The sequence below is a fragment of the Taurulus bubalis genome, assembly GCF_910589615.1.
Source record: "Taurulus bubalis genome assembly, chromosome: 1".
NCBI lineage: Eukaryota > Metazoa > Chordata > Actinopteri > Perciformes > Cottidae > Taurulus > Taurulus bubalis.
Genome location: NC_136589.1, coordinates 38,821,151 through 38,832,001, shown reverse-complemented (window position 1 = coordinate 38,832,001; position 10,851 = coordinate 38,821,151). Strand labels below are relative to the sequence as shown.

General features: G+C 38.9%; 1 protein-coding gene across 1 annotated transcript; it reads right to left on the bottom strand.

Annotated features, from left to right (window-relative positions):
- Window positions 1-3,123: 3,123 nt before the first annotated feature.
- Window positions 3,124-10,350, bottom strand: pcmtd1 (protein-L-isoaspartate (D-aspartate) O-methyltransferase domain containing 1; the record flags this gene model as incomplete). Its single annotated transcript, XM_079232254.1, has 5 exons — window positions 3,124-4,937; window positions 5,340-5,463; window positions 8,122-8,293; window positions 9,528-9,630; window positions 10,044-10,350. 5 exons carry the CDS (start codon window positions 10,348-10,350, stop codon window positions 4,564-4,566), a joined length of 1,080 nt encoding a protein of 359 aa, XP_079088380.1. The 3' UTR covers window positions 3,124-4,563.
- Between the last annotated feature and the right edge of the window lie 501 nt (window positions 10,351-10,851).

Genomic DNA, 10,851 nt, shown 5'->3' with positions numbered 1-10,851 from the left:
AACTTAATTTACTCAAATGTATATTTCAGCGATGATATTTACATATTTAAAGACATTCAGGACCACAATTATAGCAAAAAGAAGTGTAGTTAAATACAATTGAGTGTATTTCCTGAGAAAACTGTTTAGTGCACTTCAGTTTAGTCAATTGTAATATATTCTGATGTAATTTTCTCCATATCAAGTCTGTCACAGGTCAAAAACTAAATCACATGAAAAACCCCTGATAAACTGAGTGGAACAAAAGAAAGGAGATGAATCAGCAGCTGGGAAGAAGCTCCTGGTGTGCTTGTTTTGTTCACCTGTCTGTCTTAAGCTCCAGGTGCATCTGTTTGGTTCACCTGTCTGTTTGAAAGTCCAGGTGTGTCAAGTACATCATTATGGGATATGGTTACCATTCATGTAACTTAGCATAGTTCTAAAAGAGCCTCATTCAGAACAGACCTCAGTAGAACAGAGAGCAGGCTGACTGTACTGGGACAGAGAGGCTGAGTGGACTGGTTATACTGGGACAGAGAGGCTGAGTGGACTGGTTATGCTGGGACAGAGAGGCTGAGTGGACTAGTTATGCTGGGACAGAGAGGCAGAGTGGACTGGTTATACTGGGACAGAGAGGCAGAGTGGACTGGTTATGCTGGGACAGAGAGGCAGAGTGGACTGGTTATACTGGGACAGAGAGGATTTTCTTTCTTTACTTTACCTACAATTCTCTCCCTTTTTTTCAATTGAATGCAGTAAAATATATTCAGAGTAAATGTAAATTTACTCTGAATAAATATGAACTGACTTGAATAATGTACATTTCTAAAGGTAAATGTCTTATTTAAAAGTAAAAAGCTTGTCCTTATGTAAAATATTCTAGAGCTCCTTCTTCCAGTCCTCGCTGTCAGGAAATCATTTATACATTTAGTAAAAAGTATGAAAAGAAACACCATGAAGATGTCCTCCGGGTTATCTTATCTTGGGACTTATTAAAGATGCATTGCTTTATACGAATAAGAGTATCCAACTCTTTTGTGGAGATTAAAATCCAGATATAGCTCTGCTGTTTACATTTTGAGAACCTCTTCACATTAAGCAAAGACAATATGATTCAACAAAGGTTCACAAGCTGATTTTACACATCAGCTTCTGTTTCTATTGAGACATAATCATACATCTCCATCTTGCACCCACATTTCCTCTATTTTTATACAAACCGTATATTAATTTAATGTCAAAGTGATTTATTAAGTAAATAGTTTATTTGACATTACAATGGCAGTGCCTGTCACTACATCTATTAAATCTTCTTTTAGATGGATCAACACAAGCTTTAAGTTTGTACAACTTTTGCACAGTCTTTCAGTGACTTTGCTTTAGCTCTGTTCATTGTCTGCACTATTTTATAATATACCAAATCATTACATTTCATAACATGAGATCTGACCATAGTAACCATTATCCATAATACGTATTGCTCGTTTTTGTAACTAGACGGTTGAATTAATAAATGTTTTATATGTTGACCCCCAAACAATAACATAAATATGGAAGTATAAGTCAGCAATAAATTACATGCAAGCCTTAGAAGTTAGTACATCTCTACATTTATACAGTATTGCTATTGACTTTGACATTTTACCATTTATATAATCAATTTGTCTCCATGTTACTTTATGATCAATCACAACCCCGAGGAATTTTGTCTCAAAAACTCTTTCAATTTTATCATCACAGAATTTTAATTCAATATCCCTCCTTACTCCTTTCGTCTGTGTTTGTTGCAGGAAATCCAAAAATCTGTCAGAAAAGCTATAGTGCGAGGGTAGATGGAAACCTTTTTTCTTTGTTTATCAATTAACAGCAGAAAGTCTCTACATCTTCTTTCGCAAACTAAAAACACATCTTTTTCGACTACACCTTGAATAAAGAAAGTAGCACCGTAGTAGCACTTAAATAGCACTTACTTATAGCGCTTTGTAGTTTAGCTTTATTGAAGAAATTATACTTTCTTGATTCTTGTTGTTCTGAGTTTGTACTCATGAGTTTGTACTAATGCACTTATTGTAAGTCGCTTTGGATAAAAGTGTCAGCTAAACGAAATGTAATGTAGTAGCAGTGACTCAAGCAAAAAAAAAAAAAGAAGCTTTCCAAGGATTCAGACTGCCACTTTTTTCTTCTTCATATCTGCTCGTAAAGACTCGATCACGTCGTACACGCTCTCGGGGAAGAACGACTTGCATGTAACAAATCAAACAAACGAGACACGCAAAGAGCCGTTGCAATAATTAGAAGAAGGCATCACGTGATTGTAATTTTTTTTATTTTTGTGCCAAACATTTACGGAGAAACAACACATTTTTTCAAAATGAACTGCACGCACTATGAGAAAATCCACCTGGGCCTGATAAACAGAGACACAGCCGTTTGGGCTCTGACCAAATGAACTTAATATAAAAGCACAGCATTGGTTATGACTTGGTCTTTATCGGGTGCCATTTCTGCAGTCGCATCTCGTCCACACCCCGTTTACTTTGGTGCAAGGCGTGACCTGAGAGTCGAGGTTGTAGTTCCCCCTGCTTTCAATACTTAATGTGCTCTCTGATTAGCAATTATGTTTTAGATAATAGTGTATAACCTGTTGCATGCCAGTAATTGGTCATGAGGATTTGAATGGGAAATCAAATGGGACTATGGTTGTTGTTGGTAATTATAAGATGATCAATTATTCCATTATTGCTTACTTGCAAAGCTTTACCATGAATGTAAAAAAAAAAACAAAGAAAACTCACAGAAAATAATTACCTCTTCACACACAAACTACTAATAGAATAATCGCTCCTGTTTTTCAAACAAAAATATTTGTCATTACACCAGAAGAAAAATGAATACCAAACGCACTACTATATCTACTATACAGCAGTGGAGTTTTGATCTACAGAGTTCCCAGTGTCAAGATACAGTACAGCAAAAGGGCGCTACGACAAAGCAAATTAAACTGTATGCAGAATCCTATGAGAACAATACATATACATCACTTTTATATTGAATAGAATTAATATCAACAACATTCAACTCAGCTTTTGGAATACTAAACGATGCATTCAAAGAAAGATGAATGAAAATCTCCAAAGTCTGTGACCATAAAGCATGAAGAATAAGTGTGACATCTATCAGTGGATGTGCGGTTCATCTTTTTTTTTTTTTTTTCTTCCCCACCGTGGAATGTTTTTGTAGAAATATACCTTCGTTTGGGTAAATTTACTGTGCCAGAAAACTCACAGAAGTCCTTAATGTGATGGTGTACGTTGGCACCATTATCAGGGAAGGTTCTGTGAGCACATTGTACTTTGATTAAACAGGAGTTACATCACAAGTAAAACAAGTCCAGTCCGCAATACAAATTATTTCTATTCTTCCTTGAGGACTAAGGTGCTTCGTAGGACACTTCTACACTCCAGGATACAAAAGGCTTCAAAATCCTCAGCGATTCTGATTTGCATTGATTTAAAAAAAGAAAAAAGAAAAATGCAATACTATACAGAAAAATTGAGATTTGTCTCAAGGCCATCTACTTGATTAATATTCTTTAAATCCTCCTTTTTTATCAAATCATTTCCAGTCTGGATCACTTGGGACATCACCTCCAGTGACCAGTCATGAGACAGGAAGTAACGTCAGGAACACCCAACACATTTACAGTAAATTCATGCATTATTGACTATCATCTCCCCTTCACCAGTCCCCTCTAAAAACGAAGCTAAAAAATGTGAGCCACCGACTGTAACACCCGTTATCAGTTTTATCATTATGCCGAACCTCTGATGTGATTAAATATACTATTTGCATCAACGATGGAGACACCGTGGAGAGGAGAGGGGCCGACAAGAACTCATCACATCAAGTAGGACGTCGGCTTTCAGATGCAAAGTGAGGAAACACAAGCACCCCGTAGAAAAAGTTACATCAAAAAGGTGCCCTGTAGAAAAAAAACGATGCATCAATAAAGCCTCTCGCTGAGGAAGATACAAAGCACGTTGACCGGGAAACAAAATCTGAAGAGCAACGACGACACAAGTGCCCCAATTAGTGATGAATGCAGGAAACTCACAAAAAGGGGAGGAGGATGTGGCCTTGTTTGATTTTCAGTGTCTTTCGCTTCCTTTTCTGGTGACCAATTAAAATCACCCTGACTGTAAGTTAAAGCTTCTATAAAAAGTCTCCATCTTAGCATGTTCTTACAAATATAATAAGAACTACTATTTTTTTTTCCATATACAATTTATAATCTGCACATTTCTGCAGAAATCCTGACATTGTGATAAAATCTGAATCTCAAAACGGGTTTCTGAAACGGTCCATTTAGTGTACTTTTTTACTTCTTTTTTTTTTGATATACAAATTCATACAGTTGGCGACGATCGTAACATTAACCTCCGCTATCTATGATGTCTCTTTCCATTACAGTTTTGCCATTACGGCTTAATGGAAACGATGCTACATTTGTACTGAAAAGGGGTGACGAAAAAGCCTTTCAGCAGGTGCCGCTGCGCCCATGAAGAGCGGATATTAGATACTCAGTCATTTTTCTCTGTAATACAGCAAATATGCTTTCAGTGACTCGGGCAGCGGCAAAGACATGATTTGGTCTCTCAACACGTTCGCTTGCTTGAGGATTTCAATGTCGCCAATGTCTCTTTCTTCCTCCTCCTCCACTTCCTTGTGTTCCTCCTCGGCGTGCTCCTCCTCCTCGCTCTCCACCATCTGGGGGATGAGCTGATTGCCCACGAAAACGTAGGTGTTGATGCGCCGCCGCCGGCAGCGCCTGCGCTTTCGCTTCTGGGGAACCCGCTGCACGACGCCCTTCGCCTGGCCGTCGTCGTCGGCCAGGTTCCTCAGAGTGCGGCGTATGTAGATGCGAGACAGATCTTGAAGGCTGCGGACGGTCACCGGGGCTGAGGACAAACAGAGATGACAGTCCTTCAGGGCAGCGCGCCGCAAAGAAAAACAACAATAGTCTTGTAACCAGTCCTTCAACCAGGCCAGCTTCAACAACAGAGGCCATCGAGAGAGAGAGAGAGAAAAAGAGAGAGAGAGAGAGAGAGAGAGAGAGAGAGAGAGAGAGCTGTGTCTCGGTACTTCAAGGAAAAGGATCTACTGGCTGAACGGAGCCGCTGCAGGGCGAGCTTCATATGTCAAAAAGAAATATTGCTGTCGGGATCGTCTCGTCACATCACTTTGAATGTCTGACTTTGAAATATTGCCTGCTTTACACTTCAAGACCAGTTAGGCATAATAAAACACAAGGAGTTTTTTTTTTTTTTTTTTTTTTTCTTTTGTGAGGCTGGAGAACTTACGCAGCTGGACAGCGTCGGGCTTCTCTCCATCAGCTATGCTCTGCTGGGCCAAGGGGGCAAAGGACACCGCCAAGATGTTTTTGCTGTCCCATGTGCACTGGCCAGTCCTGGTTATCTGGGTCAGCTTCATAAAGAGGCAAAACCTGAACTCAACACTTGTAAAATATGAAATGTTGGGTGACACTAGGGAGCAAGAAGCACAGTTTCTTCAAAATTAACTTTTTGCTGATTTGCAGGTTTGCCGCCTGACGAGAGAAGATCCTTAAGGGGACACGTCTCTCACGTTTGTCATCATCTCTATAAATGCAGTGTTTGCTTATTAAAACATTCACACGTCTAATGATCGTACTCCAAATTGCACGTAAACAATGTGTAACCAAAGATAAACTTTGCCCCCGGAGAAGAACTGAGCCCTTTTTTTTTACCATATTCATACATGCTGCTGTATCAAATAGGTGCATGACAAATTAATACACGCTTGCTTTGTGCGTGAGCAAATTAAGGGCTTAAAGAACGAAAGACTGTGAGCATCAACAAGAGAGAGAAGTTGTTTTTCAAAAGGCAAAGATCTCAGTACTGCAATTCTGCAGTACTTTAATTTTTAGAAAATCAATTGAGAAAAGATAGTTTTGACTATTGCCATTATTTAATAATTTTTTAAATCTTTAAAAAATGTTCCAAATGTATTTTAATGAGGTGCGTTAAGTCTTTTTTGTCATCATAATATGCAACACTGCCCACAATTTAAAAACAAACAAACAAACAAACAAACAAACAAACAAACAAACAGATATATTAAACAAAGGAGCAGCCATGGCAAAAACAATATAGCAAAACTGCTGCTAATGATTTATTTCAGAAATCCATTAATCTGCTAAATTATGTTCTCAATTAAATTGATGCATTGTTTGATCCCGAGAAGCTGGAGACACGACAAGTGTTTTATATTTTTTGATTGAAAAATAAACAATTATTCTAGCATCAAAAGAGGAGCAAATTAATTGTGTCCATGATCGTTGCAGTCGTAGTATAAATTGGGCGACATCGTCATAGCACACCTATTATCAACGTGTGAGAAGTTATCGCCCTCAGTAGATGACGCTGGCTCAGTTCATAACATGTAATTACGAGTCCACAGTATTGACCGTTATCAAAACACTATTAACTCCCATGAGGCTCTGGACTCATCACGCATGATAATAACATGAGAGTATATGTTAGTGGGAGCTGTAATGTTTCAGGGAGCACACGACGGGTCCGTTAATACCAGCGGACACTGAAGATGCCCTGAAGGCAAACGTATGGTTCATTCAGTCATAGACATTATTAATGTGCTTCATTCCACACAATAATGCTCGCTGTCAGAGTGCAGGTCTCTGTGATTACTTATTATTTATTTCAATAAAGCCGGGACACTCGTCTGTTAAAAAGGGACAGTTCGCCCCATTTATCTAAAGAAACATTTATCAATCGTTCTGTAAATATCAGCTGTAGAGAAATGAGAATCTCATCTGAATTGATGCACGCTTCCTTCAGCACGATGACCCTAACTTATTGACCCTGACTTATCGATACTAACGTATTGATCCTAACTTATTGATACTAACTTACAGAACAATTTACTTATATATAGATGTTTTAATTACATTTTTATTGTTGGTCATTTTCATATGTTCAGACACCTATTTTTTCACATTCGTTCTGCCTACTCTTTACCTTATTCTTCCAGTCTTATTGCCCTTGAGCCTAACTGTTATGTCCATTCCTGTATACATTCAGAGCAATGCAAATGTGTGCTAATGTATTTGTACACACATACTTGGCTAATAAAAGGTAATTCAGATTCTGAATGATGAAGGGTCAGAAATGACCCAAAGCTAAGTGTAAATTCCCTTAATGCTTTTGAGAGCGCCTACCATCATAAAGAATAATAATGTGGAGTACGTTTGAGATGACCTCTATATAATGCGATCCATTATAAAAACAATGGCTTGTTGCTCCCATTAGTACCCCGCCACGTCTTTGAAGATACTCAATCATACAGCGCGACAGCATTTTCATAAAGCTCAGTTCATCCCATGATTCATAACTGTCCACTCTGGAGAGTAATATTGGTTCTTTTTTTGGAGGTGGGAGTGCGGCAGGGTGTGGTGGAGAAAATATATATATATTTTTTTAAATGATTCACATTTGTGTGGACATGGTCTGAGCAGATATGAGCTGTGGTGCTTTCATACTGGTTAGATTTCTGATAAAAATGATGATTCATAAGCCTGTGCAGGCTGTTTTCGCTCTTAATCGAGCCTTCTACCTTCTCTAAAAACACAGCATCACTTCTGATTGATTTCCTATGAGTATATCGCACTCACGCCTTAAAAAACAACATAAAATCTCAGCTCACAATATCTATTATTAGTCAAGCGTTGCCCGAAATCCTTGCCCGGGAATCTGTCGTGATCTTTACCCTCCTTACTGGGGGAAAAAGTCCAACCATATTCTCCACCAACTTCACCAAATATTTTGAACGCACCCTTACAGTCTGTCCACACTCAAACATCCACTTTTTTGAATAAATAAAACATGTATGTATTCAGCCCTCTGTGTACTCCTTACTCCGCTGCTCATATCTAGGGGCAGTTGTGGCTCAATAATGCATGTGAAAATTGTATAACCAGTCTTTTAGGTCAAAGCCATTTTACCTGTTTTCCCTCATGCGTTAGCGTTTTGAATAGCAATAATGATGTGTTACTTCTGTGTCAGTCAGGAGGCTTGTAGCACTTACCTGGTCTTCTATAGGCATCACCAGAATGCCTCCAATTTTGAGCAGTACTTTCATGTAATTTTCGTGGTCTTTTTGCACTCCTGCGCCGCAGTAGATGCGATCGTATTGGTGACTGTCTGGAGAGATTTCAAGGCAATTCCCCACCACAAAGACTGGTTCACAGAACTCAAACCTGGGAAGAATGATGAGTATTGTGAATAAAAAGCATAAAACAACAATGGAAAACTGTTTCTTTCTTTCTTTCTTTCTTTCTTTCATTCTTTCTTTCTTTCTTTCTTTCTGACTCATCCCATTTGTGAGCTGTGACAGAATCATGCAAATTAGATTGTGAATTGTGAATAAAAAGCATAAAACAACAATGGAAAACTGTTTTTTTCTTTTCTTTCTTTCTTTCTTTCAGACTCATCCCATTTGTGAGCTGTGACAGAATCATGCAAATTAGATAAATGTATTACATTTTCAAGACAATGTCAGAACTGGCAGATACAACTGCTATTAGTGCCTGTGGTGCTTTCAACACACACTGTTTTTGTGAAAAGGAACGAGATAATAATCTAATCAAAGCCCACTATTAACATGGTATAATAGTTGTTTTTACACGGAATAAACAAACTAAATATAGAACATAACAGTGAGCATTAGAAGTGCGAGGAAACAGATGTTGTTACATTGGGACAATCAACTGCTTCCTCTTGTTTTCACCCTCTATGCTAAGCTAAGCTAACCAGCTGCTGGCTGTAAGACTGTTTATAAGAAGTGTACATAGTCATCACAACGTCGCAAACAACTTTTGTGGAGTGCCGTTTTGGAGTTTTAAGTTTGGCTTTTTGGCTATTGCAACCTTGATTTTTGGTCTCCGCCATCTTGGCTTTTTTGCAACCAGAAATGGCACAAAGGGGTGGAGCTAAATTCAACGAAACACTGAACAAGACATTCTAAGGCAAAATGTTAAAATGAACTTCCATGAACTATAAGAGTTAAATACAAAAACACAGACTGGACAACACAGTGGTAGCGACATGTAAATCACAAGGTAGCCACGCCCCAAAAGTATACCCCTGTTTTATTAAACATGAACATATACACATTATGCTGTATTGAAGAAGACTTGAAGCTAAAGATTGAGACCATGAACTCATGTTTACTGATGTTGTAAATTAAGTGAGAAGAAGGGTAATGTTCTCATGGACTTATATACAACCAGGACTTATTTTTGCAACCAGAGGAGTCGCCCCCTGATGGCCATTAAAGAGAACGCAAGTCCAAGTCACTTCCACATTGGCTTCACTTTTCATAACCCGAGGACTTTACCTAAAGATTTTAATCTTTTCTTCTAACTCTCAGCAAAAAATCGAATCGCCGTATTTGTCAAAATGAAATGTTCCTTTTTAAAAGCAAGAACTTACTTATCAAAGCTGTCACTATTCTTTATGAAATCCTCCAGTTTCTCTCTGGCATATTCAACCACATCCTTATGGAGCTCAACTCCATGGTTCACACCAAATGGCCCTTAGAGGAAAACAAACACAAAAGGAACAATATGTTCTTTAAAAACAATCAAAAACACAGAATGATCTATTGTGACTTCATGTAGCACTGAAACGGTAAACTGTTTTTTTTATTGATGGACACATTACATTAATCTGCATTACACTGATCTTCTTTGTCTTAAGTGATAATAAACTGAATGTTGAGTTTTAAACAAGACATTTGTAAATGGTCACTTGGCCTTTAGGAAACTGAAGTGCACCTTTTACAAATTTCCTTTTTTGAATTATTTTTTAATAATTACAATTGCAGTGCCATTATCGCTGATGCACTGATTTGCAGGCACACAGTGTACTTTTGTAGTACATTTGTTTGACCTAGATTTTACATCTGAGCACTTCCCACACATGAAAAGCACAGCTGGGCAAACTTACCTACGATAAGGCCAACCATTGTGCTCAAGTAGCCGGTCCCACTGCCCAGATTGAGGAAAGAAAGTCCAGGCTGCAGTTTGAGGGCCTCCATCACCTCAGAGTATATGCACGGAGCAGACAGGTGTATGTTGCCGTGCTTCCACGCCAAGTCTTTGTAGGCACTGTCCCGGTAGCCGTCCAGATAGTAGTCGCCGCGGTCTATGGCCCGAAAAGCCTGCTCAACTTTCTCTGTGCGAATATACTGGGCCTCCTTCAGATTATCGATGAGGTCGTCATTGTCCTCCCCGGCGCTCACGGCTCCTCCCATGGTCGAGAAGAGAAGAGAAACACAAGGGCCGAACTCGTACTCCCCGGGTGAGCCGATTCCTCCTCAGAGTGGCATGGGGAGGAACGCCTGACCTGAACGCTGCTGCTGCTGCTGTGACTCCTCGAGCGTCGGCTCAGACCGCGGTCATGCAGGCAGCAAGTGACCTGAGAAGACATTACGTAAACACGTTACGGCAAGACGGCCGCGAGGGAACACGGCGGCTGCGATTTAAGATGCTGAAGCAAAGATTTATTCATCTTCTCCCACGATTGTAGTTGTCTTTCTGAAAAAAAATTGGCAACAGAAAGAGACGGATTGAATAACGATGCAATTATTATATATCAGTGGCTTTCCAAATTAATTCACTTTAAAAAAGGCGCATTGAAATAGTAAAGCTGTATCTATTTGAATATTAACTAGAAACAACATATCCACCAAAAGTGCATGTTTGAAAACAATCCAATAGCACAACATTAAGGCATTTTAATTGAATAATATCAT